The sequence below is a fragment of the Pseudoliparis swirei genome, chromosome 13, assembly GCF_029220125.1.
Source record: "Pseudoliparis swirei isolate HS2019 ecotype Mariana Trench chromosome 13, NWPU_hadal_v1, whole genome shotgun sequence".
In the NCBI taxonomy this organism is placed as follows: Eukaryota; Metazoa; Chordata; class Actinopteri; order Perciformes; family Liparidae; genus Pseudoliparis; species Pseudoliparis swirei.
Window position 1 is genome coordinate 10,501,467 of NC_079400.1, and position 23,447 is coordinate 10,524,913.

A 23,447-nucleotide genomic window follows, 5' to 3' on the forward strand; every position below is an offset into this window, starting at 1 on the left:
AAAAGTAATCGGCGTTGCCTTCCCAGACAGTTTGTGTTGCACTTTGCGGCCTCAACCTGGGAAGACGTGGTTTCACTGATGTTCCGATGCAGACCGATTCCCTTCGCCTGCACTCTGTGAATTAGACCAATGTCTTTGGAGCTGAGGTCGGCGCATTTCTGGCGACGTCGTTAAAACGAACGACGATGTGCGCGATCGGAAACGGACCGCGCCGCCGTCAGCGCCGCTCCGACACTCGACTCCAGCCCATCTTTGTTTTTGTTTGGTGTGTAATGTAGAAGACTCCCCACCACGACCGGCGGGAGAGCACGATTCATACAACCTTCACAAAGATATCTATCAATTACTGTCACATTTAGGGGCTCGGAGGAACCCCCCCACCCCCCCACCTCGCCTCTCTTTTCTCCCTCCTCTCAAACAGGCCGGTGGGTCGAGTGCCCCTCAGTCACTGCCTGTTTCCCTATCTTCTTTGTTAAGGAGGAATAAAACACAGAAGGAGCGGGCGAAGGAGGGGGGGGCACTCCACCGCTGACCTCCAGACTGTGGTCACTGCGCTGTGGCCCTGCGGTGGGCAACGGGGTCTCCTCTCTGCAGAGTGCACGCTCCCAGCCCCTGCTGAGCGACCTTCCTGCCCCCTCGCTCTCTGGAGGTCCTCGGCTGAGACCCCCCCCCCCCTCAAAGTAACAAACACACGTTTTATCTTTCGCAAATTTAATCCTGAAGCTGTACAAAAATGTTAAACAGTTTGGTGTCAGGAACAACATTCACTGTTTTAAGGAAGCGACACATTTAAAATCAATTCAGGGTGGCAGTTGGGCTGAAAAAAAAATAATAATATTGTATATGAATTTTAACACCTTAATATCGTTTATTATAGTCGATTGTTTTTGTTTTATGATAAATAAACATCAGTAATGTGAATGTAATAACTAAATGGGGAAATAATAGTTCAGAAAATCACATAATTTTACGGTAATTCTGCTTTTTAAAATCACTTATTCCATATCACAATATATACAAAATAAGTATTATACGTGTCCATGAGAAACTACGACTTCAACAAACCAGGTATTCATCGTCTGTAGTTGTGTTCAGGGCCACGGAAATTATTTCCAGACTTTTTTGGGGGGGAGTTTCTTTTTGTTGTGACGATATCAAATCAGGATGAAATCAATAAAACGCATTCTGAGCTTCCTCTCTTGGAAACCGATCTCCTGACGGCCGTCTTCCACATGGCAGCGCACGCTGAACATCAGGTCATCCATCATCTAAATATGTTTCCAATGTGCTCAGCGATGAGTCGAATGGAAGTCTCGTTTGCAGAACAATGTTTCTGTGTGTTTTCATTTCACGTCACGGACGAGTGAACTGTCACGAAGTCCACTGACAGAAACAACTCGTCTCCAAAAACAACTTTAGAGCCACACATTTCTTGAAAAAGTTCGAACTTTACACCCGTGAAGCCCTTCCCTGCTGGTGTCAGTGGTGTCTGCCGGTGGCCGGCCGCTCTCCTTCCTCGAGCGCCCGATCATAAACCTAGAAGCCAGATTGTTATCTCGACCAGAGGCTCCGTTTGATCTCCGGCCGGGTATCTCGTTTGTCTCCGCCCCGATCAGTTTCCTGGTGTGTGTGAGAATCAAACGCACTGCTTACTGCAGGCTAAGTCCATCACAAGTGTCCCACCCTCCTCCTCCTCCTCCCTCCCTCCCTCCCTCCTCCCCCCCCCCTCTCTCTCTCCCCGTCTCCATCCTCCCCCTCGCCCCACAGCCCCCCATCACAATGACAATAGTGGCGATGTAAAAATGTGTCGCCTTTGGGCCGCCGCAGCACACAACGCCTGCATGCCGGGCCGCCGCCGCCGCCGCTCTTTATGGCTTTATTGTGTCCCCTTTATGTCCTCCTTCCCCTGGTGGGGTGGGCGGGAGCAACAATTTAGAAAATTCACTGTATCTATACATGTGTGCGTGTCCCCGTGAGTATGCGTGTGTTGACGTGTGTGTGTGTGTGTGTGTAGTATTCACGTATATCCGGATCAATTAGTCAGGGCACAACCCCTAAAAAATCAATGTGTCAACATGTACGTCAGCCAAACGCCCCTCCAGCCTTCTGAAGCCAGCTTTCATCCCTTCTTCCCTAAACCCGGGACTTTTCCTTTTTTTCTTCTTCAATCACACATGAAACAAGTTGAGTAACAACTCTACCTTTTCTTTGCGTGTCCCTCCCCATACCTCGCTCTCTCATTTCCCTCCCTCCCCTCTTTTCACTCTTTCCTTTCTTTTCCACATTACCAGGGGGTGGCGTGTGATTGACAGATGGGAACGAATAATACATTTTTTTTTTTTTCGTAACCTAAGGCCATCTTCTGTGATTGGCTTGCCAGCTGACATCTCCAAAAACCTCCCCCCCCCCTACCCCACCTTTAATATTGGGCCTGTGGATGAGGCATCCTGAGGGAGAAAAAAGTAGAGAGAGAGAGAGAGAGAGAGAAAAGATATCTACCTTAGGGAAGAACCTCAGAGAGAGGGAGGGAAGGAGAGGACGGGTAGGAGCGTGTGTGCATGTGTGCGAGAGACACTTATTCTCTTAACTACGAGGAGACAGACACACTTTTCCTGGCCCGACTCAAAGAAGGGGGGAAAACAGGAGGAAGAACATTAGATTTTTTCTCTCTTTCTTAATATCGTTTTAATCCTCCCCCGTCATTCAACAATCAAGCTGCCCTAAAGCGTCTCCTCCTGGAAACTCTTCTTCACTGCCTGCTGGAAGTTACATGTATTGATCCGTGTTTTTTTTTTTTCTTCCTTCTTCACCTTCTCTCACACACACACACACACACAACAAGGCTTACCTCATGGATTTATATCTGATTGGATATTGGATGTGTGTGTGGCTGTCCAGCTCGCGGGTGCTTGGAGGCTATCCCATCTGGTGGTGAGTACAAATCCACAGTTTCAGCATCAGACCCTGTGAAGAGAGGGCGAGAGAGGGGTTGTTGTTGTTTTGTGTTTTTGGGGGGTTGGGGGTCAAATGATCATTTCTTAAGGGCAGAGTGTGCACTTACAGTTGACTGCGTGGAAAAATGTTCTCCGGCCCAGTCCAAAGAATCTTAACCTCAAATACTAGCGTAACGGAAAAGACTCGCCATTCTTCCCCCCCCCACACACACACTCTGGTCCATCTATCACATGTTGTGATGCGAGGAGGACGAATAAAAAATAATAATGTGGGAACCGCTGAAAAGAAGCGAATGGTTGCCATGTTGAGACGACTTGTCAAACAGCGGCGTGAGGACCCCGTCACAACGGCGTCGGTCCGAGAGATCAGTCATTGTGGCGTGAGTCGGGGATCTCGTGACAGGACGATGACGATGCCGATGCAGCTGCAGAACTCAACAAAGCCTCGAAAGAATCGTCCTGTTTCGACACCAGTCAGTTCCTCACTTGAAGTGCAACCATGTAATTTTAGGATTGCCTCAGGGAGTACGGCCAGCGTGACTTAGAAAGATCAGCGTCGTTTCGTTTGCTATTGTGAGGCGAGAGATCAAAAAACACGACGTGAATCGAAATCTGAATTATTTTGGGGCTTTTTCTTTCTTTCTTATATATTTTTTGTATGATAACATGCGTTGAACACAAAATCTTGTTCACAATTTTATTATTTTGTATTACAAATTTGCGGTGTGCCACAGGGTATCAGCTGCTATTAAATTAATCAGTTTGTTCCCCCTTCTTCTTAAAGAGTTAAGCATATCATTTTGCTTTTCAATCGTACCACAATCCACCCCCACACGACCCCCTCCTCCACGGATTTGTCAGGAGACAATATGTTAAACCCTGCAGGGTTTTTCTTTAATTCTTTGTTAAATTATCCCAGATCGCTTTTGGCACGGGCAACTGAAACGTAGAGGTTTATCTCATTACAAATTCAGCTACATGCAGGCACAGCTGACCTCATAGCTCCTGGTCTCCTTTTGAAACATAAAGCTTCTATTTTGGAGATATTCTTCTTTTTTCGCGTAGGCGTATGACAAAGCTCTTTTGGCTCGCGACACAATACTTGTCAGGGCTACTGCACTTTTAGTAGCCCGACTAGCATGTGGTCCCACCGAGGCGCTGTCCAAACCGCGAGCATCTCCTGGTTTCATTTACAGAGCCGGCAGCTGCCAAGCTCACAGGCCACGGGGCTGAAGTGTTAATGGCAGAGAGGACTTTACACCCACTCCTGGCTTCAGCTAGACCCATCAGACAAGGGCCACAAAAGAGCCTGGGATTCTCTCTCTTTGTGTGTGTGTGTGTGTGTGTGTATTACCTGCAGCTGTTCTGTTCAAGGAGCTTGCCGGTATAATGTTTGAACCCCAACAATGCGCACCAACCTTTGATTTGGGTAACACATTTTTCTGAAGAGCCGTGGCTCCAGGTGACTCGGGCAGGTGCTGAGGAATGGGTGTCAAAACCGCGCTGTCAGTGGCATCACCCCGGGGTGTCGAACACGTCCCCCCGACCTCCAAAAAAAAAAAAGGAGAAAAAAAAGGCAGACAAAATGAGGTGGTGCGTCAAAACAAGGAGGGTGCCGAGTTTCAGCGAGGGCCCCCGGGTGGGGGGGGGGGGGGATCCTCTCGGCTTCTGTCTCAAGGGCGACGACTTCGCCCATAAATCCTCCAGCCGAGGTGGGACGGGCTGCGGGGGAAGAGACGTTTTTTTGTTGATTGCTTCATGCCTGGCAGCCCGGCTTTTACAAGACGGGGTGTTGAGAAACAAAACGGGGCATAAATAACTCCGGCGATATGCACATAAGCGCGGAGGAAGATGAGGTGCAGTGGAGAGACATAGCAAACTAATGAGGTGGGTTTGGAGAGAGAGCGGCGAGATGGAGGAGTGCTGAATCGTCCTTTTGTTTTGTTTTGTTTTGGGGGGGGGGGGATGCAAGAATGTCGGGGGGGGGAACAGAAATTTTGCACAACATGGGCAGAAACAAAGTTTGAAAGAATTCGTGACGGCTTAAAAAGGCCTCGCCGTGACGCCACTGGACCCACGGGGTCTCCGTCCAATTATCTGCCAACGCCGTACATGAGTAAATATCTGTTGCTGGAGTTATTGCCGTGCCTTTGTTTTTTTCGCGATTTAACCTGCGCTTTAATAATCAAAGAATAGCCAAGAACCGATGACATCATATTCTTATCAGGCCACAGAGGTTGCGGTATTGCGTCGCGGCTTAACTCCTCAGCTGCTCTCGGAACAGCTTAAGCCGGCCCGTATTTGTGTTCCTTGCGTAAACAGCGGCGGCGGCTGTGAGTGAATGATGACAGTCACTTTCAGCGGAGGAATTAGCTCGGATGAATTCACCCGAACGCGAGCCGCCGAGCGTCACCGCCGATTATCGGTTTAACGCTGTCACATCACGCCGCACGGCCACGAGACGTCTCGAATCCAATAAGTGTCTCCTGCTCCTCTGTTGACATTACGTCTGTACAAGAAAGCAGAGACGCTGTACTCTCTCTTTTTTTTATTTCAAGGAGGGAAATTCTCATGTGGACTTTTTAATGTTTTTAATGCTGAGATTATTTAAAACTGTGAGGGTTATGAAATCAGGCAGATAATTATGGGGACGGAGAGAGGGAACCGAGAGCTGCTGCGTGCCATCAATGCAGTCAAAATCGACCGATTTTTCGTTGAATTAGTTCACTTCCACTCAGGTGAGACAAAAGCAGAAGCAGAGCCGTGTGGTCAGTAACTGCATCTGAACAGAAACACGATTTAACAGTGCGGAGCAACAACGGTACAGGTATCGTACAGGTATTACAAACACACTCCACTATTCAGCCTCGTGAAGCGTTCACTCATTCACGTTCCACATCTTTTTAATTAAAATGTGGAGCGTGCAAAATCCCTAAACACGGCTTCCTGACCATGATTGTGTTTTGTCGTTTTGAAGGACTACTTGTGGGGGGGGGGGGTGTTTGGGAACCAATAAAAATCAGTGGCGCGCCTCTCGAAGCCATCTAGGTTTCCCCAAATTGCCCAGTCTACATGCGGACCAGTTCAACCTGAGCGGCTTAAATGGGGCTCTAGAGTCCATCTCTGGGTCTCAGGAATGTCATTATCTGACTGTGACGCCCCCCCCCCCCCTCCTCCAATCTCCAATCCAATCTCCAACCCCAAAAACCATTGGCAAAAGGGATCACTTAAATGATTCTTACTGCGGGGAAAAGCCTCCGTCCGCCGCCTTGTGTGAAAAGATCAAGGATGTTCGGCTATTATTCTCAGCGCCGGATAAAAGAGCAGGAAAGTCCGGAAGAATGTCATTCACGTGAAACTTCAGGGACCCATTGTGAAGGGCCGAGGGCCGGAGTCAGGGGCAACTTTGGGGGCTCGAAGCCAGAGAGAAACGTCTCGGGGACCCGGAGGGGGTCGATTCTTCATGAACCGTCTTGTGACTCGGATGCATTTCAATATGCTGATCTTCAAAAAAAAATAAAAAAAGAAGCATTGCTGATCACAATGGCCGTGCGTCGGTGAGCTCATGCGCTGACTCAGCGCAGTCGTCACCGACCGAGCGCGCGAGGCAACGACGTCATCCAGTCAGACTGCAGCTACAGGCGGAGGGGTTCAAAGGAGAGTGGTGTTTCAAAGAGGCGAAGGCGAGTTTCTAATCTTCAAACGCTATCAAAGGACAGTGAGCCCTTGTAGGAAATGACAAAGTCCCCCGGTGCACGGCTATTAGCCGCACTAAACACAAGCCGGGGCAGTTCCTCAAAGGGAAAACGCCAACGGCCCCGGGGCGAAGAGATCGTTAGGGGACACGTGTGAAGGCGCACACACACACACACACACACACCATATTTAAAGTCTTCATTACCTGGCTGGATCTCACCTGTGTGGTGAATTATGAGCAGAAAGCCGTTCCTCTGACACACGGGGGTCGCTCACAGAGACGTGTTGCTCGCACCTGTACGACCTGTATTTCAGCCGAAGGCCCCGGGGTCACCGACGGGGTCGCCCAGGCAGCTCATCAGGAGGCGGCGAGGATGACCAGTCAATGGCTCTCAAGTGAGAGGAGGATTTAAAAACAACATTTTGGATAATGTGACAACAATTCATCTCCATACGTAAACATCGATTGCGCGATTGTAATTATTTATCACGATTTTTCGATTGATTTTGGAGGGCAAAATATTTATGTTGCTAAGTTCTGTCGGCGTGTTTCTATACAGTTTAAATATCACAGTTTAAGTTTATAAACACGTTCAGTTGATTGTGCAGCCCAATAGGAGTAAGTATCTTTATTTTGTATTTTCAATACTAGAGAGGCTCTGATACCAAATTGATAAACTCTAAATGTATAACCTTTTTTTTCATTTAGCAAAAGATCTAAATTTAAACTCAATATTTTCTGAACACAAGCAGCCGAACAAGAAAGTTCCCTAAATAATATATATATATTTTGTCAAAAATGATAAATGATCAGGTCAAAGAATATGTGAATCTGCGCAGATGTTCGATGCCACCTTTTTTGGTACTTTTTAGCGTGCACCCAAAAAAAGAAAACACAGGCAGAGGCGACGCAGGAACACGCACAGCACTTTGTTTAAGGGGACACGAGGGAAACAGATCTGCAGGCCGCCGACTTCGACGCCCGACAATCGCACAGCCTTTTTGTTCCCCCTTCTTCTTTTTCCCTCTCCAAATTACGCAAGCACGCGAACGTCAACGAGGGGATTTAACTGCCGTGTTTTTTAAATTGCCACCAAGACATTCCAGACGTGCGATGGGAGATTCCAGAGAATCCACTACGAGCTACGATTTGGAGAGGATGCGTTACGACAGCGGGGCCGACGAGCGGAGGCAGGGAACAATGCACTGTTTGGGTTCTGATTCACACACACACACAGACACACACACACAGGCCAAAAGACTTTCATTCAAACAGGCTCGGCCCCTTCGAGATGGTCGTGTGTCCACCTGCGGACGCACCGGGACGCCGAGCATTCGTCAGCCTCTGCCGCTCTCAGTTGGTTTTTTTCGCGCAAGTTCACAAGTTTTCCCTCTTCTCTCCGTCGGCATGGTTGTGACTGCAGGGGCTCCTTGTCCCAACTCCACACTCACAGTCTGCAGGGGGGGGGGGGGGTGGAACTTTTTTTTCCGGGGGTCCTGTCATCTTTCTATCTGATCAGCCAGGAGCTGTCGGACTACAAATCAAAAGTGTGCCAAAGAGAAGAAAAAAAAAGTGAAGACGACAGAACAAAGACAGGAGCTTTCGCATTCCAGCCTCCACCAGGAAAAGTCCCATCCTCGGGCGAAGCCGGCAACTTTCCTTGGCCCACTTAATCTCTTTAGAGTGTCTCTTTGTCTCCCCGCTGTGGGATTCATAAATGAGATTGTGATGGCAGTGTTCTCTGCCGGGGCCTCGCTTAGCGCCGCGGCCTCCGGGCAAATCTGACGAGCTGAGCTGCGGCGTCAACATATAGGAAGGTACATTAGAGGTAAATTGGAGTTCAATGCAAACAATATTCTCGCAGTCTGTTCGGCTGACGAGGTGACAGAATGCACTCAGGACGCAGCGCTTCAGGCACTTTATTAATTTCTCTGTAATGAAATAAGTTAACTTGTTCAGACAGCGCCGAGAACGACTGGCACACATCGTCAATAGCGGCAAAAATACATTGGAATGCAATAGCGTTTTATAAGTTTCTTCAACATAAGACCGAATTAATACAAATTCCTTATCGACTGTTTAGAGCTGTCAAATGATGATTTATTCATTGAACAAATCCTCGGATTTTTTGCACACAATGTCATAGTTACTGTAAAACATCATCAAGAGCCCGGAGAGTGTTCCAACTTTGAATTATATCATTACGCGTCAGCAGTTTTCAGCATGTCCTGCAACGAGGGTGCGAGCCCGGTACGCAATTAACTATTTTTAACAATGTTTGCCCAGAAATGAGCAACACAAACAAAGGCATCTCTTGCCAGTATCCAGCAGTGATGACCTTGTTGGATGTACGAACTTACAAGTAGCAACACAGCCGCGTGGTTCACTCTGCCTTCACACACGCATGCATGTTTCCATGAATCTTCGAACAGCGCCTGAGGAATAATGCATGGAGGGAGGAATTGTGACAGGCCCTCTGATCCCTCGCTCTTCCTCATACTTTAGTCGCCACTTCAGCGCTCCAATTTGAGCCCCTAAAAGCTTCAGTCAAAACAACATGAACCTAAAAACGTGTTTCAAATGTTCTTAACCAGCTGAAACCAGTGCTGGAAACAGACCAGTGTGGAGATATTCATACTTTACTTGAGTATTTGCAATATTTTGTTGTACTATTCACTCCACTCCAGTTATTTAACAACTATAATTTTTTTGCAAATCAAGACTTAACACACAAAGCATACAATGTGCATTTTATGTTCATTAAATTATCCAACAGTATGTTAATAGCTGCAACGCAACCAGCTTCAACAGTAAAATGCATCTATTTTGAATAACTATCACCAATTCTGCCTGTGAGTAATTAGTAAGAACATTTACTTATTGTGCCTAAGTACTTCTGATTAAATACATCTTAAATGCAGGACTTTTAATTCAATATTATTTTTTTTGCTGACAGACAAAAGATCTGAGACTCAGAAGAGCAAAATCATATTTTACGTAACGTACGTAACTTACGTAATATACGTTCATTTACGGCGAACTTACGTTAGTGACGTGGGTGCGCGAGCGCATTGAAGAGGACGACTCAATGAAACACTGTTTTTACTTGGGATAAAAAGCACTTTACGACATGAAGAATGCGGAATGATTAAAAAGGTATGTTAGAAATTATTAAAACCAACTGTGGTGTCACATTAATTATCTTTTGAATTTAAGATAAAACGTGATATTGAAAGAAACACGAGTTTGCTAAACGTGTAACGCTAGCTAACGTTAGTTCATTTTCTGACTTTCTTGAGGCTAAAAACAAGTCATATGTTACTCAAAAAACGTTTCAGAAACACTTACCAGTGTTTTAAAGACGTGTGCAGGTTCCTCAAAGACTCTTCTGACCTCATCAATTACAAAAGATGATGATAAGAAAACCTGTTAACCACAAAATGTCCAAAGATGGCAGCCGGAAGTGACGTATGACTCGTTTTTTGTGCCACTGAAGCAAAATGTCTTTATTGTAGTTCACATATGAAAATATACAATCATAATAAATAACATTAACATTCTCGATAATTGTTTTTAATCATTTGAGGAGAGTACATATGCTTAGCATTGTGACTCGATATAATATGATTTAAAAAATGCATGAATTTACTCCAAAGTGACAACCTGTTATGACCAGTTCTCACGGCTTTCGCCATGTACAGTATGTGCAATGTAGACTACTCAAAAAAGGTATGACACCAAAGTAAGGGTTGTGACTCAAAACATTGCAATGGTATAATAAATAGGGTTAATAGAAAGAATGAACTTTTGTTCTCCTCACTTAAAAGATGGGCAGCAACTCTGACTAGGTATCTTGTGGATTACATGACGGTAGAATCTGAGCACCTGATCGCAATGACTTTGATAAATAAGGCACGCAGCATCCTCCTAGATATGTATACGCGGGACCCTGGTCGTGAACTTCAAACTGTTTCTGCGGGCCGGAGGGAGTCAGTTCAGGTGTCATGTTCTGCTCTCCAGGTTCAGGGGGGTCACCCGGTACTCTTTGTGCCTGCGTACATAGGAGGCTGTCACACAAAGAAAAAGCCCATCTGTGCACAGACATGTGCTCCACACTGACCCTGCAATGCAGACCTCCCGCAACAACAGTTGCAACACATTTCTGACAGGACAAGATTCCTTGCTCACCGACACAAATTTAAAAAACAGACCGCCGCTGCAGATTGTCGAAAACCAAGCCTCCACCCCCCCTCCACCCACCCCTCGGGCCATTGGAGGCCCCATGCGGACCTGCCCGGGCATGCACCTGCCAAGCCCTGCCGCTTGCTGCCGCTCTGCGGCTCGGCTCGTCCCCGACAGCAGATTCCCCCGGCGTTCTGCCTCTGCGGAGGTCTCTGCGTCTGCTGCTCCCTCGCTCGGTTGAGACACGTTGCTCGTGGCTTCCCAGAAGTGAGGCAAAGCGGGCAGGATCACATGTGGCCTGCGTGTATGCGTCTGTGGAGTGCGCGTGTGTGTGTTTGTGTGCGTCTGTTTGCACGATACGCCTCATAACCCCTCAGGGTTAAGACTCTCATTAGCACCGAGCCAAAAAAAGATATCCCCTTTCATCTCATCTGTCCGCATGGATCAAGCGAGGCACATCCGATGCAAACAAAGACGAATAGGCTGTTAGATTCCGAGCCTGTGGTCCAAACACGCGATGTCCACCACCATGTCCCATGCGGTTGGCTAATTGATTCCAATGTATGTCGGTGCGATGGGGAAGCGGTTCAGCTTGGGCGGGAGAGATTTTCCTTTTTGACTTAACCGACCAATGTGACATCAGGGGTTCAGACTCGAGCTCGCCCACTCGGGTCCTCTCCGCGGCTCGGAGATTAATGGGCAGAAACCACGCGAGCAGACGGTGTAATTACGGGCCCTGAGTCACCAGACGGAGTGAAGCCTGCAACGCTTGAACTCGGTGATTGTCGGCGGGACCGGGACCCCGGCGGGATGAGCTCATGCGGCCGCCTCCGCTTCGTTAAACTTGAGACAAGAACATGAGCGAGATTGATGAGCGCGATCGGATTACTGCACGGGAACGTCAAATTGGGGCAAAACAAGCATTTTTTCAAAAGTTCGATCGTTATTGAGTTGAATTTGAAAGGAGAGACCTCACGCGTGGCAACGTTTGAGTTCGGATAGTTCACGTAACTGTGCTACTCAATCGAGGAGCTGCGCTCGGGCTCCACGTACACCGAAACGTGAGAACGTTTTGTTGCGTTTTTTACGAGGAAGCCAACAGCACAAGTGACTTTTAACCAATTATGACATCATTATACATTCCATTACGCCAGCTGTAGAAAGCCAAAACAACGGGCATGTTTCAGTGTGTAATGCATGTGACCAATTCCCCAAAACATGTTTGGGAGGGACGGTGGGGGCAAGTTTTGGGGGGGGGATCGTAACCATATGCAGAAAGCAAAAGCGCCCCTGAGCTGAGAACCTATGAAGAAGGAGGAGGGGGGGGGGGGGTATTGATTTATTTTTGTCCCCTTCTCCTGTGACTTCAATGGCTTGACTTTTGTGTTGGGGTGGAGCGCAGCGCTCATCCGTCAGAGTCGGCGGGCTGCCGCGATTGGGTTGCGCCCTGCGGGGGTCCCGAGGTCATCCCGAGTGGCGCTCCGATGCGATCAGCATCAATTGTTCCCCGTGATCCCGTCGCGGGACGCCCAGCGCCGCGTTGCCCGCCGCACGGACGCAGCCCAACACCAACATCAACCCCTGGAGAACACCGCCCCCCCCCCCCCCCCCCCCCTCGGTCCACGGAGACGTGGCGTCAGGCGACGCGCCACAGATCCAAATAAACAAGACATTGGAGGCCAACGTCCTCCAGTAGTCGCGCGACCTTGTGGAAGAAAACCCCGCACAGTTTCGTTTGAGCTTGTCGCCACAAAAAGCGTGTTAAAACACGGACACGGCAAACGTGTTTTCTTTCCTTTCTCGCAGACTTTTATGTCAAGAGAAATACAAAGCAATTAAAATTAATTACCCAAATGAAACTATAATGGTTTCTGGCATCTCGAGCTGATCTGGGCTGTCTCGTCGGGGTGATTAATCCCTTGCGTGGGCAAACATGCACGAGCCTCCTGGTGAGGCGCGCCGCTCCACAGGCAGCGCTTCTTCTTGTGAACGCCGCAGAGGCAGGTGTTTTATAGAAGGAGAGAGAGAGGAAGAGAGAGAGAGGGGGGGGGGGGGGGGGGCAGACAGGTTCTTGTGTGTTATCTGTTAGATCTGTATATATTATTAACTTAAGTGGAAACACTTGAAGAGCCAGAACTAATAGCTTGTATCCCAGCCCTGAAGTGGGCCTGTAGCCCCTCCCCTCCTGGTGGGAAAAAAGAAAGAAAAAGAGACCAAAATAAACAGCAGCTCTCTCGTATAAACTACATTAAACAGATAAGTCAATCAAAACACTGCGGTATAAATCACTGTCGCTGAGCTATAGGCTCACAATTAAACCTGAGCTTAACGAAGAGAGAAGACATCTCCTCTGGAAAAGCCGCTTGGCTTTCAGGGAGGCCTCGCCATCGACGCTTTCTCACGCCGCTCGCCGCCTGCTAGTGACGCAAAACACGTTTTTCGATAACTTGCGTTGAGAGATTTGCAGACAATTTGATTCTCTGTGAAGTCTTTTTGTGTGTTTCCTTTCACAAAAGAAGCCAAATGTCCTGAGTTTTAAGACTTGATATGAATACACAGCCCGTTCTCACAATACTGTGGATGACTTATTGTTCTGGTCCGTTTGGGATGTTTTCAGACGTGTTTCTCTACTTTGGTTACAAAGTCTACGTACTTATTTCAAGCCCAGCCGTATCGTTTTTTTCTAAACCTTTTCAAGTGTCTTTTGTTTGTATTCACAACGTTAAACCATGTTTGACAAAATAAACTCAGTCAAAATTGCCGAAATGTTATGATTTAGAAACTATCTGGAAAAAGAATGTACATCCCTCGGGATAAATAGATCCTAATCTATCCAAATCGACAGCTTTCACTCCAGGACCATTGTCTGTGCTGGTAACAAAAAACGACTGAACGGCAATCGGTATAAAAAGAAAAGAATAAGAAAAAGAAGAGAAGCTCATTTGAGTTCCGGTCGTGGTGATGAGCCTCTTTTGGACCCCCGGTCGGCTGCGGTGCTGAACACGGATGCAGAGACGCGTTCGAGTCCGGCGGCCTCTGACCAGCCTCTCCCCCTGCAGGTCCCTGGCCCTCGGGCAGCAGTACTCGTCTCTGGGCTCCCAGCCCATCCTGTGCGGCTCCATCCCCGGCCTGGTGCCCAAGCAGCTGCGCTTCTGCCGCAACTACATCGAGATCATGCCCAGCGTCGCCGAGGGGGTCAAGCTGGGGATCCAGGAGTGCCAACACCAGTTCAGGGGCCGACGGTGGAACTGCACCACCATCAAGGACAACCTGGCCATCTTCGGCCCCGTGCTGGATAAAGGTAAACGGTGTCTGCTCGCCTCTTTGCTGCTGGATGTGATAACAAGGTACACAATGTACACAATGTACACACGTATCCGAGGCAAGCTGCTACAACCCCCCCCCCCCCCTGCTACAACTTTCCCGCTCTGCAGTGAGAAATGGGCGCGGGTACAAGCACTGACACATTATTCAACTTCCACCCATCTTTTGCCGCCAGTATCGCAACCCCCCACCCCCACACACACACACACACACTCATCCAGACCGTGTTTACACTCTGGTACATGAAAGAGGGTCAACACGGTGAAAGTCCATCAACACAACCTGACGAGCACGGCTGATAGACTGGAGACGTCCGTCAGGCGCTTCACCAGCAGAATACCAATGTACGATGTATGTGTCCTTTTAGTGAATCACACTAAACCCGACGGAGATTGGGAAAGGGGGGGGGGGGGGGCACAATAGGCACAGGTCTCCCACTTAAGGCCTCGCAGTCCCTAATTCTAAAAGGTAGATGTTTGTGTGAGCGAGGCTGCTGATTGGAAATGAATGACCCTGTGTGTCGGAGGGGAAGGGATCCGGGCCGAGCTGGGCAGTGTGAGCAGTCCAAGCTCCTCAGTCAAATAAAAGGGAGAGGGGAGGCCAAATGAGATTACAGGCAATAGAAAAGGGCCGGGGGGCTCCGCTCAACCCCTACTGTGCATGAAGACCAGCGCGCCTCACAGTCCAGCTCCCACGGACGCCCTGTTCACACGCCCTTTTGACTCATGAAAACAGGCTGAAAGGGGATCTTACCCAACCCCTAGCCCGGGAAGGAAGGAAGGAAGTGCATCTCACTTTTGGGTAGGATGAATGGAAAAGAAAGGAAGGAAGGATGGAAGGAAGGAAGGAAGGAAGGGCGGGCATCTCACTTTTGGGTTGGATGAATGGAAAAGGAAGGAAGGAAAGAAGGATGGAAGGAAAGAAGGGCGGGCGGGCATCTCACTTTGGGGAGGATGAATAGAAACGAAAGGAAGGAAGGAAGGAAGGAAGTGCATCTCACTTTTGGGTAGGATGAATGGAGAAGGAAGGAAGTGCATCTCACTTTTGGGTAGGATGAATGGAAAAGAAAGGAAGGAAGGAAGGATGGAAGGAAGGAAGGAAGGAAGGGCGGGCATCTCACTTTTGGGTAGGATGAATGGAAAAGGAAGGAAGGAAGGAAGAAAGGAAGGACGGACGGACGGACATCTCACCTTTGGGTAGGATGAATGTAAAAGGAAGGAAGGAAAGAAGGAAGGATGGAAAGAAGGGCGGGCGGGCATCTCACTTTTGGGTAGGATGAATGGAAAAGGAAGGAAGGAAAGAAGGAAGGAAGGAAGAAAGGAAGGACGGACGGACGGACATCTCACCTTTGGGTAGGATGAATGGAAAAGGAAGGAAGGAAAGAAGGAAGGATGGAAAGAAGGGCGGGCGGGCATCTCACTTTGGGAAGGATGAATAGAAACGAAAGGAAGGAAGGAAGGAAGGAAGTGCATCTCACTTTTGGGTAGGATGAATGGAAAAGAAAGGAAGGAAGGAAGGATGGAAGGAAGGAAGGGCGGGCATCTCACTTTTGGGTAGGATGAATGGAAAAGGAAGGAAGGAAAGAAGGATGGAAGGAAGGAAGAAAGGAAGGACGGACGGACGGGCATCTCACCTTTGGGTAGGATGAATGGAAAAGGAAGGAAGGAAAGAAGGAAGGATGGAAAGAAGGGCGGGCGGGCATCTCACTTTGGGAAGGATGAATAGAAACGAAAGGAAGGAAGGAAGGAAGGAAGGAAGGAAGGGAGGGCATCTCACTTTTGGGTAAGATTTATAGAAAAGGACGGACGGACGGACGGACATCTCACCTTTGGGTAGGATGAATGTAAAAGCTGGGAGAAGGGAAGGGAGCGCCACCAGCCGGGCACCTTAAGGTGTTGGTGGATGCCGGGAGGAAGTGGGGGGTTGAGGTCCTGTGGTGGCGGAGGGGTGGCTGGAGAGAGAGAGAGGGGGGGGGGGGGGTTAGGGAGTTTAGGGAATGCCAGCTCCGGGCAGAGCGGAGCTGTGGGGCCGCGAGGCGCCGGGCCCTTTGTGTGTGTAACACAGTGTGACACAAGGGACACAAAGGCGGATTGATGGGCCCAGCAGGTAGCAGCAGCAGCGCTAGCCATGGCTAACAGCCAGAGCTCCAGGCCCCCGTTGTGGAGGGCCCAGCGAGGCCTGCCAGGGCGAGCAGGGGCGCCCGACCTGAGGACGGTGTGTCATCCAATCATGCGCTGGGAATTTAAAGCAACACTGCGACTTTTTACTGGGACCGCACGGTGAAAACAAACAGGCCAAACAAATACATCAAATATATTGGGAACAAAATGGGCTCAGTTTGTCATGTTATTTTTTAAATATATTATAGAAGATAATTGTGATTTACAGTATTTCAGCATCTGAATTACACTTTCACAACAACAACAACAACAAAACACCATCTGAAATTGTACCTTGTATATTATTAATTGTATTATTAGCATGCATACGGCGCAACTATTGATCCCTTTGGCGTCATAGTAGCCCTACAGGCTAATAAAAAGATATACTTTTTGTTTTGTAACTTTCAGGGTGTGGATACGTGACGGCCTCCAGCCGGACATCAGTGAACTGTGTTTGTGGTTTGTGAACTTGATTCTGATCGAGTCTTGAAAGCCTTCCTGGCAGCGGAGAGGCGAGAGGAAGTTCTGGCTTTCGTGGCCCGTGGTCTGTAAAAGACGGGTTCTGGTCCTGTGTCCCCCCCTGTGTGTGTGTGTGGGTGTGTGTGTGTGTGTGTGTGTGTGTGTGTGTGTGTGTGTGTGTGTGTGTGTGTGTGTGTGTGTGTGTGTTTTGTATGTCTGCTACATCTGTGTGTGTAATGGGTGAGCCACGTTAAGTGTGCTGTGCTTGTGAAACAATGGTGTCTGGTTACATAATAAGCTGTTGCCTTCAAAAGGAGGAGTAACTCCATCCTTCGGTGTTAAACGGGCCGACACACTGCTAGCTTTCACCAGAAGGCCCTGGGCTATGAACACGGTACGGGTGGGAGGTGTGTGTGTGTGGGGGGGAGAGAGAGAGACAACATTCCTGAAACACTATCCAGATGCAAAGCAGCACACCTCCGGGATGACAGGAGGTCACTGAGATCCCACTGGGCGCTCGGCCCTCCTGACGACGGCCACAAAGGGCCGACGTCGCTGGAGGGACTCTGCGTCTCGGCTCCTTCCTCACGGTGGTAAACACCGTCAGCCGTGTTTATAGATTGTGAAAAATAATAACAGAGGGTTCCAAGAGATGTTCCATCTCCAAGACGAACTGTTGTGGTCAAAGTTTCCTCTTCAATACTTCTGTCTGGATGTCTGCAGCTAAAGAAATTGACTCTCTCTCTCTCTCTCTCTCTCGCCCTCAGCCACCAGGGAGTCGGCGTTTGTCCACGCCATAGCGTCGGCCGGCGTGGCGTTCGCCGTGACGCGCTCCTGCGCCGAGGGCACGTCCACCATGTGCGGCTGCGACTCCCACCACAAGGGGCCGCCGGGCGAGGGCTGGAAGTGGGGCGGCTGCAGCGAGGACGCTGAGTTCGGAGTGCTGGTGTCCCGGGAGTTCGCCGACGCCAGGGAGAACCGCCCGGACGCCCGCTCGGCGATGAACCGGCACAACAACGAGGCGGGACGCTCGGTAAACGCGCGTAGAGGCGTGTGAGGAGAACGTGCACAGACATGTGATATAATATATATATATATAATACGTACCATATGGCGACGTCTGCAACGCAGAAAAGAAATGTCCGTCTCTGCAACAGCCTCCGATCTTCTGGAGAGATAAATACATAAATCATGAGTTTACGAGATGGAGGCTACTTGGAAATAAGTCGTTCAGCGTGACAAAAGAAAAGCATAAATAACTCAAACTAATTGACGATCTTGCGGTTGAACCCAAGCGGTCAGCGCGCAGTGCGGGCCGGTGAAGGGTACACACTTGTTTAAAATATCGTTGTAGGAATTCAGAATTCATCAGCCTGTATCCATCGATTGATGGAGGGACCGGTGCGTGAGGGTCAACTCCGTCATCAGGGAGGTCGCTTCCAACAAGCGGTGGTGTAGCCATCTAACTAGGGAGCCAGTGGGGCCACACACACACACACACACACACATACACACACACACACACACACACACACACACACACACACAGGGGGGAGAGTGACTTCATCCTCTGCTCCGGTGGACATTACTGCATCTCCACTGAGCCAGCTGAGGGGCCTCACACACTGTTCTGCACTTATTGATTAGCACAAGCCTGAACTGGTCAGCAGGGGGTTCGGTGGTGTCAGCGGTCCACGGCACCGCGAGGCCTCCTCCAGACCTCTGCTCACGCTGTCTCGCGGCAAAAGGAGACGCTTCATCCCGGAAGCGGGGGTCACCGAGTGTTCGTGTGACGGAGGGACGCGTTCGGCACCCGACGGGTTAATCGCTCGTCTTGGGCGGGAAAAAAAATCATCCGTGAGTCGAGGGGGTGGAGAAGGGAATCGTCTCCGACTTAAAACATCACTGGCTGCTGTCACCGCTCGCGGAGAGGAATGGGCTCCGGCTGCTCGCCGAGGGGCAAACGGAGGGACCACACGGCAACCGGAGGAACAAGGGGCCCTTTGAAGCGAGCGCACAGGAGCTAAGTGAGCAGCACCGGCTCCTCTACACCTGGCCCTCTCACGCTCCTTTATTGAGCCCCCCGGGGCCCTCTGGGACTTGATGTTGGCATGACAAGCTCACAAAGTGATGTCACTAGCCCCCCCCCCCCACACACACCTCACTATATCCCCTTCCTCAGCCACCTGCCCTCCGCCCCCAGCTGGGGGGAATTCTGCTATATTTAGCCGCAGAATTAAAAGTGCAACAATAATCAGAACACAATAGGCGCAATAAGCCCCACGGCGACTTCACAGGGAACCGGCAGCGGCGCCGAGCCTCTGAACTTCACAGCTGCGCGACGCTAAGATGCAGCCGGGGGCGTTTGGTTGTATTCGGCCCGTTCTGAGAGACTGCAGCGGTTTTCGTAAAGTCTGCATTGATTTAATTTCCTGTAAATTTCTGACCATTAAAATTCCGACATATCTGACTCTGCGGTGACCGAGTCAGTCGTCAGATTAGGAGCCAGCACTTTTGACTTAATTACCCTTACTCCACCCAAAATCTGCCTCTTTTTTTTTAAAGTATCAAATTGCCACCGCCTGAAGGCCTTGAACGTCAGGCGGGCGCAGCTTGAATTCACCGCCTCCGAGTGGACTCCGGGGCGACGCAGCGACGCAGCAAACTAATGTCGAGACGTCCGTAGAAACTTCTCACCGCCCTGGAGCTCCACCAGCTTCAAGAGGAGCACATTTAGGGTTTCATGCCTCCGGGGAACGAGTTTGGGGCGCGATGAACATGTCAGGTCAGGTCTGTGCATTGAAGAAGTTTCTGTGAATCTAAGCTGATGGAGCAATTTTAAAGGGACTATTTATACTCATATATATATATATATATATATATATCTCGTGGTTGTTTGTGGTTGAACCTTGCATTTCTTTGTGCATCCTTGTTTTGCCTCCTAATCTTGAATCCTTTATTTACATCCTTTTTACATAGCTCAACAACTTATTGGACTCCAATTAGCAAACTGTTAATTGACTTTAAGACATCCTTAAACTGTTAATTGGCTTTAAAACATCCCATAACTGTTAATTGGCTTTAAAACATCCCATAACTGTTAATTGACTTTAAGACATCCTTAAACTGTTAATTGGCTTTAAAACATCCCATAACTGTTAATTGGCAAATTGTTAATTGACTTAACATCCTTAAACTGTTAATTGGCTTTAATACATCCTAAAACTGTTAATTGACTTTCATACATTCCATAACTGTTAATTGGCAAACTGTTAATTGACTTAAAGACATCCCTAAACTATTAATTGACTTTAAAACATCCTTAAACTGTTAATTGACTTTAAGACATCCCTAAACTGTTAATTGACTTTTGACATCCTTAAACTGTTAATTGACTTTAAGACATCCTTAAACTGTTAATTGACTTTAAGACATCCTTAAACTGTTAATTGACTTTAAGACATCCTTAAACTGTTAATTGGCTTTAAAACATCCCATAACTGTTAATTGACTTTAAGACATCCTTAAACTGTTAATTGACTTTAAGACATCCTTAAACTGTTAATTGGCTTTAAAACATCCCATAACTGTTAATTGGCAAACTGTTAATTGACTTAACATCCTTAAACTGTTAATTGGCTTTAATACATCCTAAAACTGTTAATTGACTTTAATACATTCCATAACTGTTAATTGGCAAACTGTTAATTGACTTTAAGACATCCTTAAACTGTTAATTGACTTTAAGACATCCTTAAACTGTTAATTGGCTTTAAAACATCCCAACTGTTAATTGACTTTAAGACATCCTTAAACTGTTAATTGACTTTAAGACATCCTTAAACTGTTAATTGACTTCAAGACATCCTTAAACTGTTAATTGGCTTTAAAACATCCCAACTGTTAATTGGCTTTAAAACATCCCAACTGTTAATTGACTTTAAGACATACTCTCTGGCTCTCTCCGAAGGCGGTCGCATTTTTTCTCTCCCCCCCCCTTCCCATGACCTTCCCTTCCCTGCTTGGCTTCTCTCGTCATGTCTTGTCTGTCTCTATACTGGAGAGACTCTCTACGCATCGCTCTTCGAACTAAAAACCATGGACGTAATCAACTGGTCCTTAAACGCAATTGACACCATCTTCTCGACGAGAAGCTCGGGTTCGGGGGAACCTGCCTGTCCTGCTGGGACGAATGTTGCTGGATACACGATGGACGCGGGCAGTGGCGGGTCTTGTGCCTAGCACCACTCTCCGTGGAGGACGTAGAAGACATCTACCTATTCGGAACTATGATTACAGGATTTCTGCTGTTTGGATTTGGCGCTGCCCTGGCTTATCGGAAAATTAAGGAAACGGTGACAGCTGTAAAAAGCCCCCTAAGGCTGCCCGACATGATTGCGTTGGGTAGAGTTGTTGGCACTCAGACTGTGGCATTAAACCGCCAGAATGATAACATCGTGGAGAAGCTGACGGCTCTGCAAATGAAAGTGGATCGATTTGAAATCCTATTGGCAAACGGGAGGAAGATGGAGGAATAGTGGTTGCGCAAAATTGAAATGCAGCTACTGGAAGACCAAACAATCCCAATCTTATCTGCTTTCGGAGTCCTTAGCAGGACGGGCCTTGGCCAAGGCCGTTACTGGAACAACAACTCCCGAAGATCACTGAAACGAGAATCTCTCTCATTCCTTCCCCTATCCACAGACACCTGTGGTTGTTTTCTCCCAGGACCCTTCAAGGCTATCTCCATGGCCACGACCACCTTGCGGACTGAGAACTTTGTCTGTTGTGGCCTGGGGGAGGACGACATAACAGGCCACGCCACACGAACTTAACATACACTGAAATGCATTCACTACCCCCTCCCCATCCAACGCCTTCGCCTGCTTCGTCCCCAGTGTGACAGGACGGGGCCTGTGATCGGCGCTGTAATGGCTGAAGGACCGGGCTGGCTGCTTGTCGGTGCTGGTCAACTCCTGCCCCCAATGGCTGGGCTTAGATCACCCAGTCTTTGGCTTACCTCCCCTCCCCCCTTCCTACTCGTTGCAATTTATGTTTAAGATGTATGTGCTTATGTGCTAAGGTGTTTTTTTCCTGCTCCCACACTGTACCCCTAGGGGCATAGTCGGGGGGTTGTTTTTTTCTCGCCTCTCTTCCCTCATGTTATGCTGTAATCTTCCATCCCCTTTCTTTTCAATTTCGTTGCTTCTGTACCTGTACTCTATGCAATGACAATAAAACCCATATCATATCATATCATATCATATCAAGACATCCTTAAATTGTTAATTGACTTTAAGACATCCTTAAACTGTTAATTGGCTTTAAGACATCCTTAAACTGTTAATTGACTTTAAGACATCCTTAAACTGTTAATTGGCTTTAAAACATCCCATAACTGTTAATTGACTTTAAGACATCCTTAAACTGTTAATTGACTTTAAGACATCCTTAAACTGTTAATTGGCTTTAAAACATCCCATAACTGTTAATTGACTTTAAGACATCCTTAAACTATTAATTGACTTTAAAACATCCCTAAACTGTTAATTGGATTTATGGCGTCCCTAAACTGTTAATCCCCTCCCCCCCCCCACAGACCATCCTGGACCACATGCACCTGCGCTGCAAGTGCCACGGCCTGTCGGGGAGCTGCGAGGTGAAGACCTGCTGGTGGGCGCAGCCGGACTTCCGCCTGCTGGGCGACTACCTGAAGGACAAGTACGACAGCGCCTCGGAGATGGTGGTGGAGAAGCACCGCGAGTCCCGCGGCTGGGTGGAGACGCTGCGCGTCAAGTACAACTTCTTCAAGCACCCCACCGAGCGCGACCTGGTCTACTACGAGGGCTCGCCCAACTTCTGCGAGCCCAACCCGGAGACCGGCTCGTTCGGGACGCGCGACCGCGTCTGCAACGTGTCGTCGCACGGCATCGAGGGCTGCGACCTGCTGTGCTGCGGCCGCGGCCACAACACGCGGACTGAGAAGCGCAAGGAGAAGTGCCACTGCATCTTCCACTGGTGCTGCTACGTCAGCTGCCAGGAGTGCGTGCGCGTCTACGACGTGCACACCTGCAAGTGAGCGAGGGAAAGGGAGAGAGAGAGAGAGAAAGAGCTGACTGCTAGACTACAAGCGCTGCCCCCCCCCCCTTCCAAACCGCTTCATGTCCATAATAACTGACCTCTAGTCCGAGAAGCTACAGTTGTGCCACTACCCCCCCCCCCCCCTGCAGCATTGGACCCCTCTTCCACCTCGTCTTTATTTATTCACCCCCCCCCCCCCATGCCAGCACAATGTGTTGCATGGACAGTAACACTTGTATACCCGTTGAGATATTAATGCAGTAAAAAAAAAAAAAACTTTCGGCCTCTTTGCTTTTCAATATAAACAAGAAAAAAAGAAAGAGCGAAAGAAAAAAAAATAGCACCTCACTCCTCCGGTCGTCTTGGCTGGTTGACCTTTTGTTGTTGTTGTTTTTAATCTGAAAAACAACCGTCACGCCGTTGGCCTCCAGGTCATCATCACTGTGTAACTACTGAAGTGGACTTCTTCTTCTTCTTCTTCTTCTTGAACTACTGAGAAGACGAATGAGTTTTATAGCCCTGCATTTCTGAAATATCCCCATCGGGCTGGGACTGGAGGTATGCGGCGGCATGTGTGTGAACAAGCAT

General features: G+C 48.6%; 1 protein-coding gene across 1 annotated transcript; it reads left to right on the forward strand.

Annotated features, from left to right (window-relative positions):
- The first annotated feature begins 2,851 nt into the window (after positions 1 to 2,851).
- wnt3 (wingless-type MMTV integration site family, member 3) lies at positions 2,852 to 22,857 on the forward strand. The gene is made up of 4 exons (XM_056429859.1): positions 2,852 to 2,931; positions 13,893 to 14,134; positions 17,546 to 17,811; positions 22,378 to 22,857. The coding sequence occupies exons 1-4, from the start codon at positions 2,852 to 2,854 to the stop codon at positions 22,855 to 22,857; spliced, it is 1,068 nt and encodes a 355-aa protein (XP_056285834.1).
- The last annotated feature ends 590 nt before the right edge of the window (positions 22,858 to 23,447 follow it).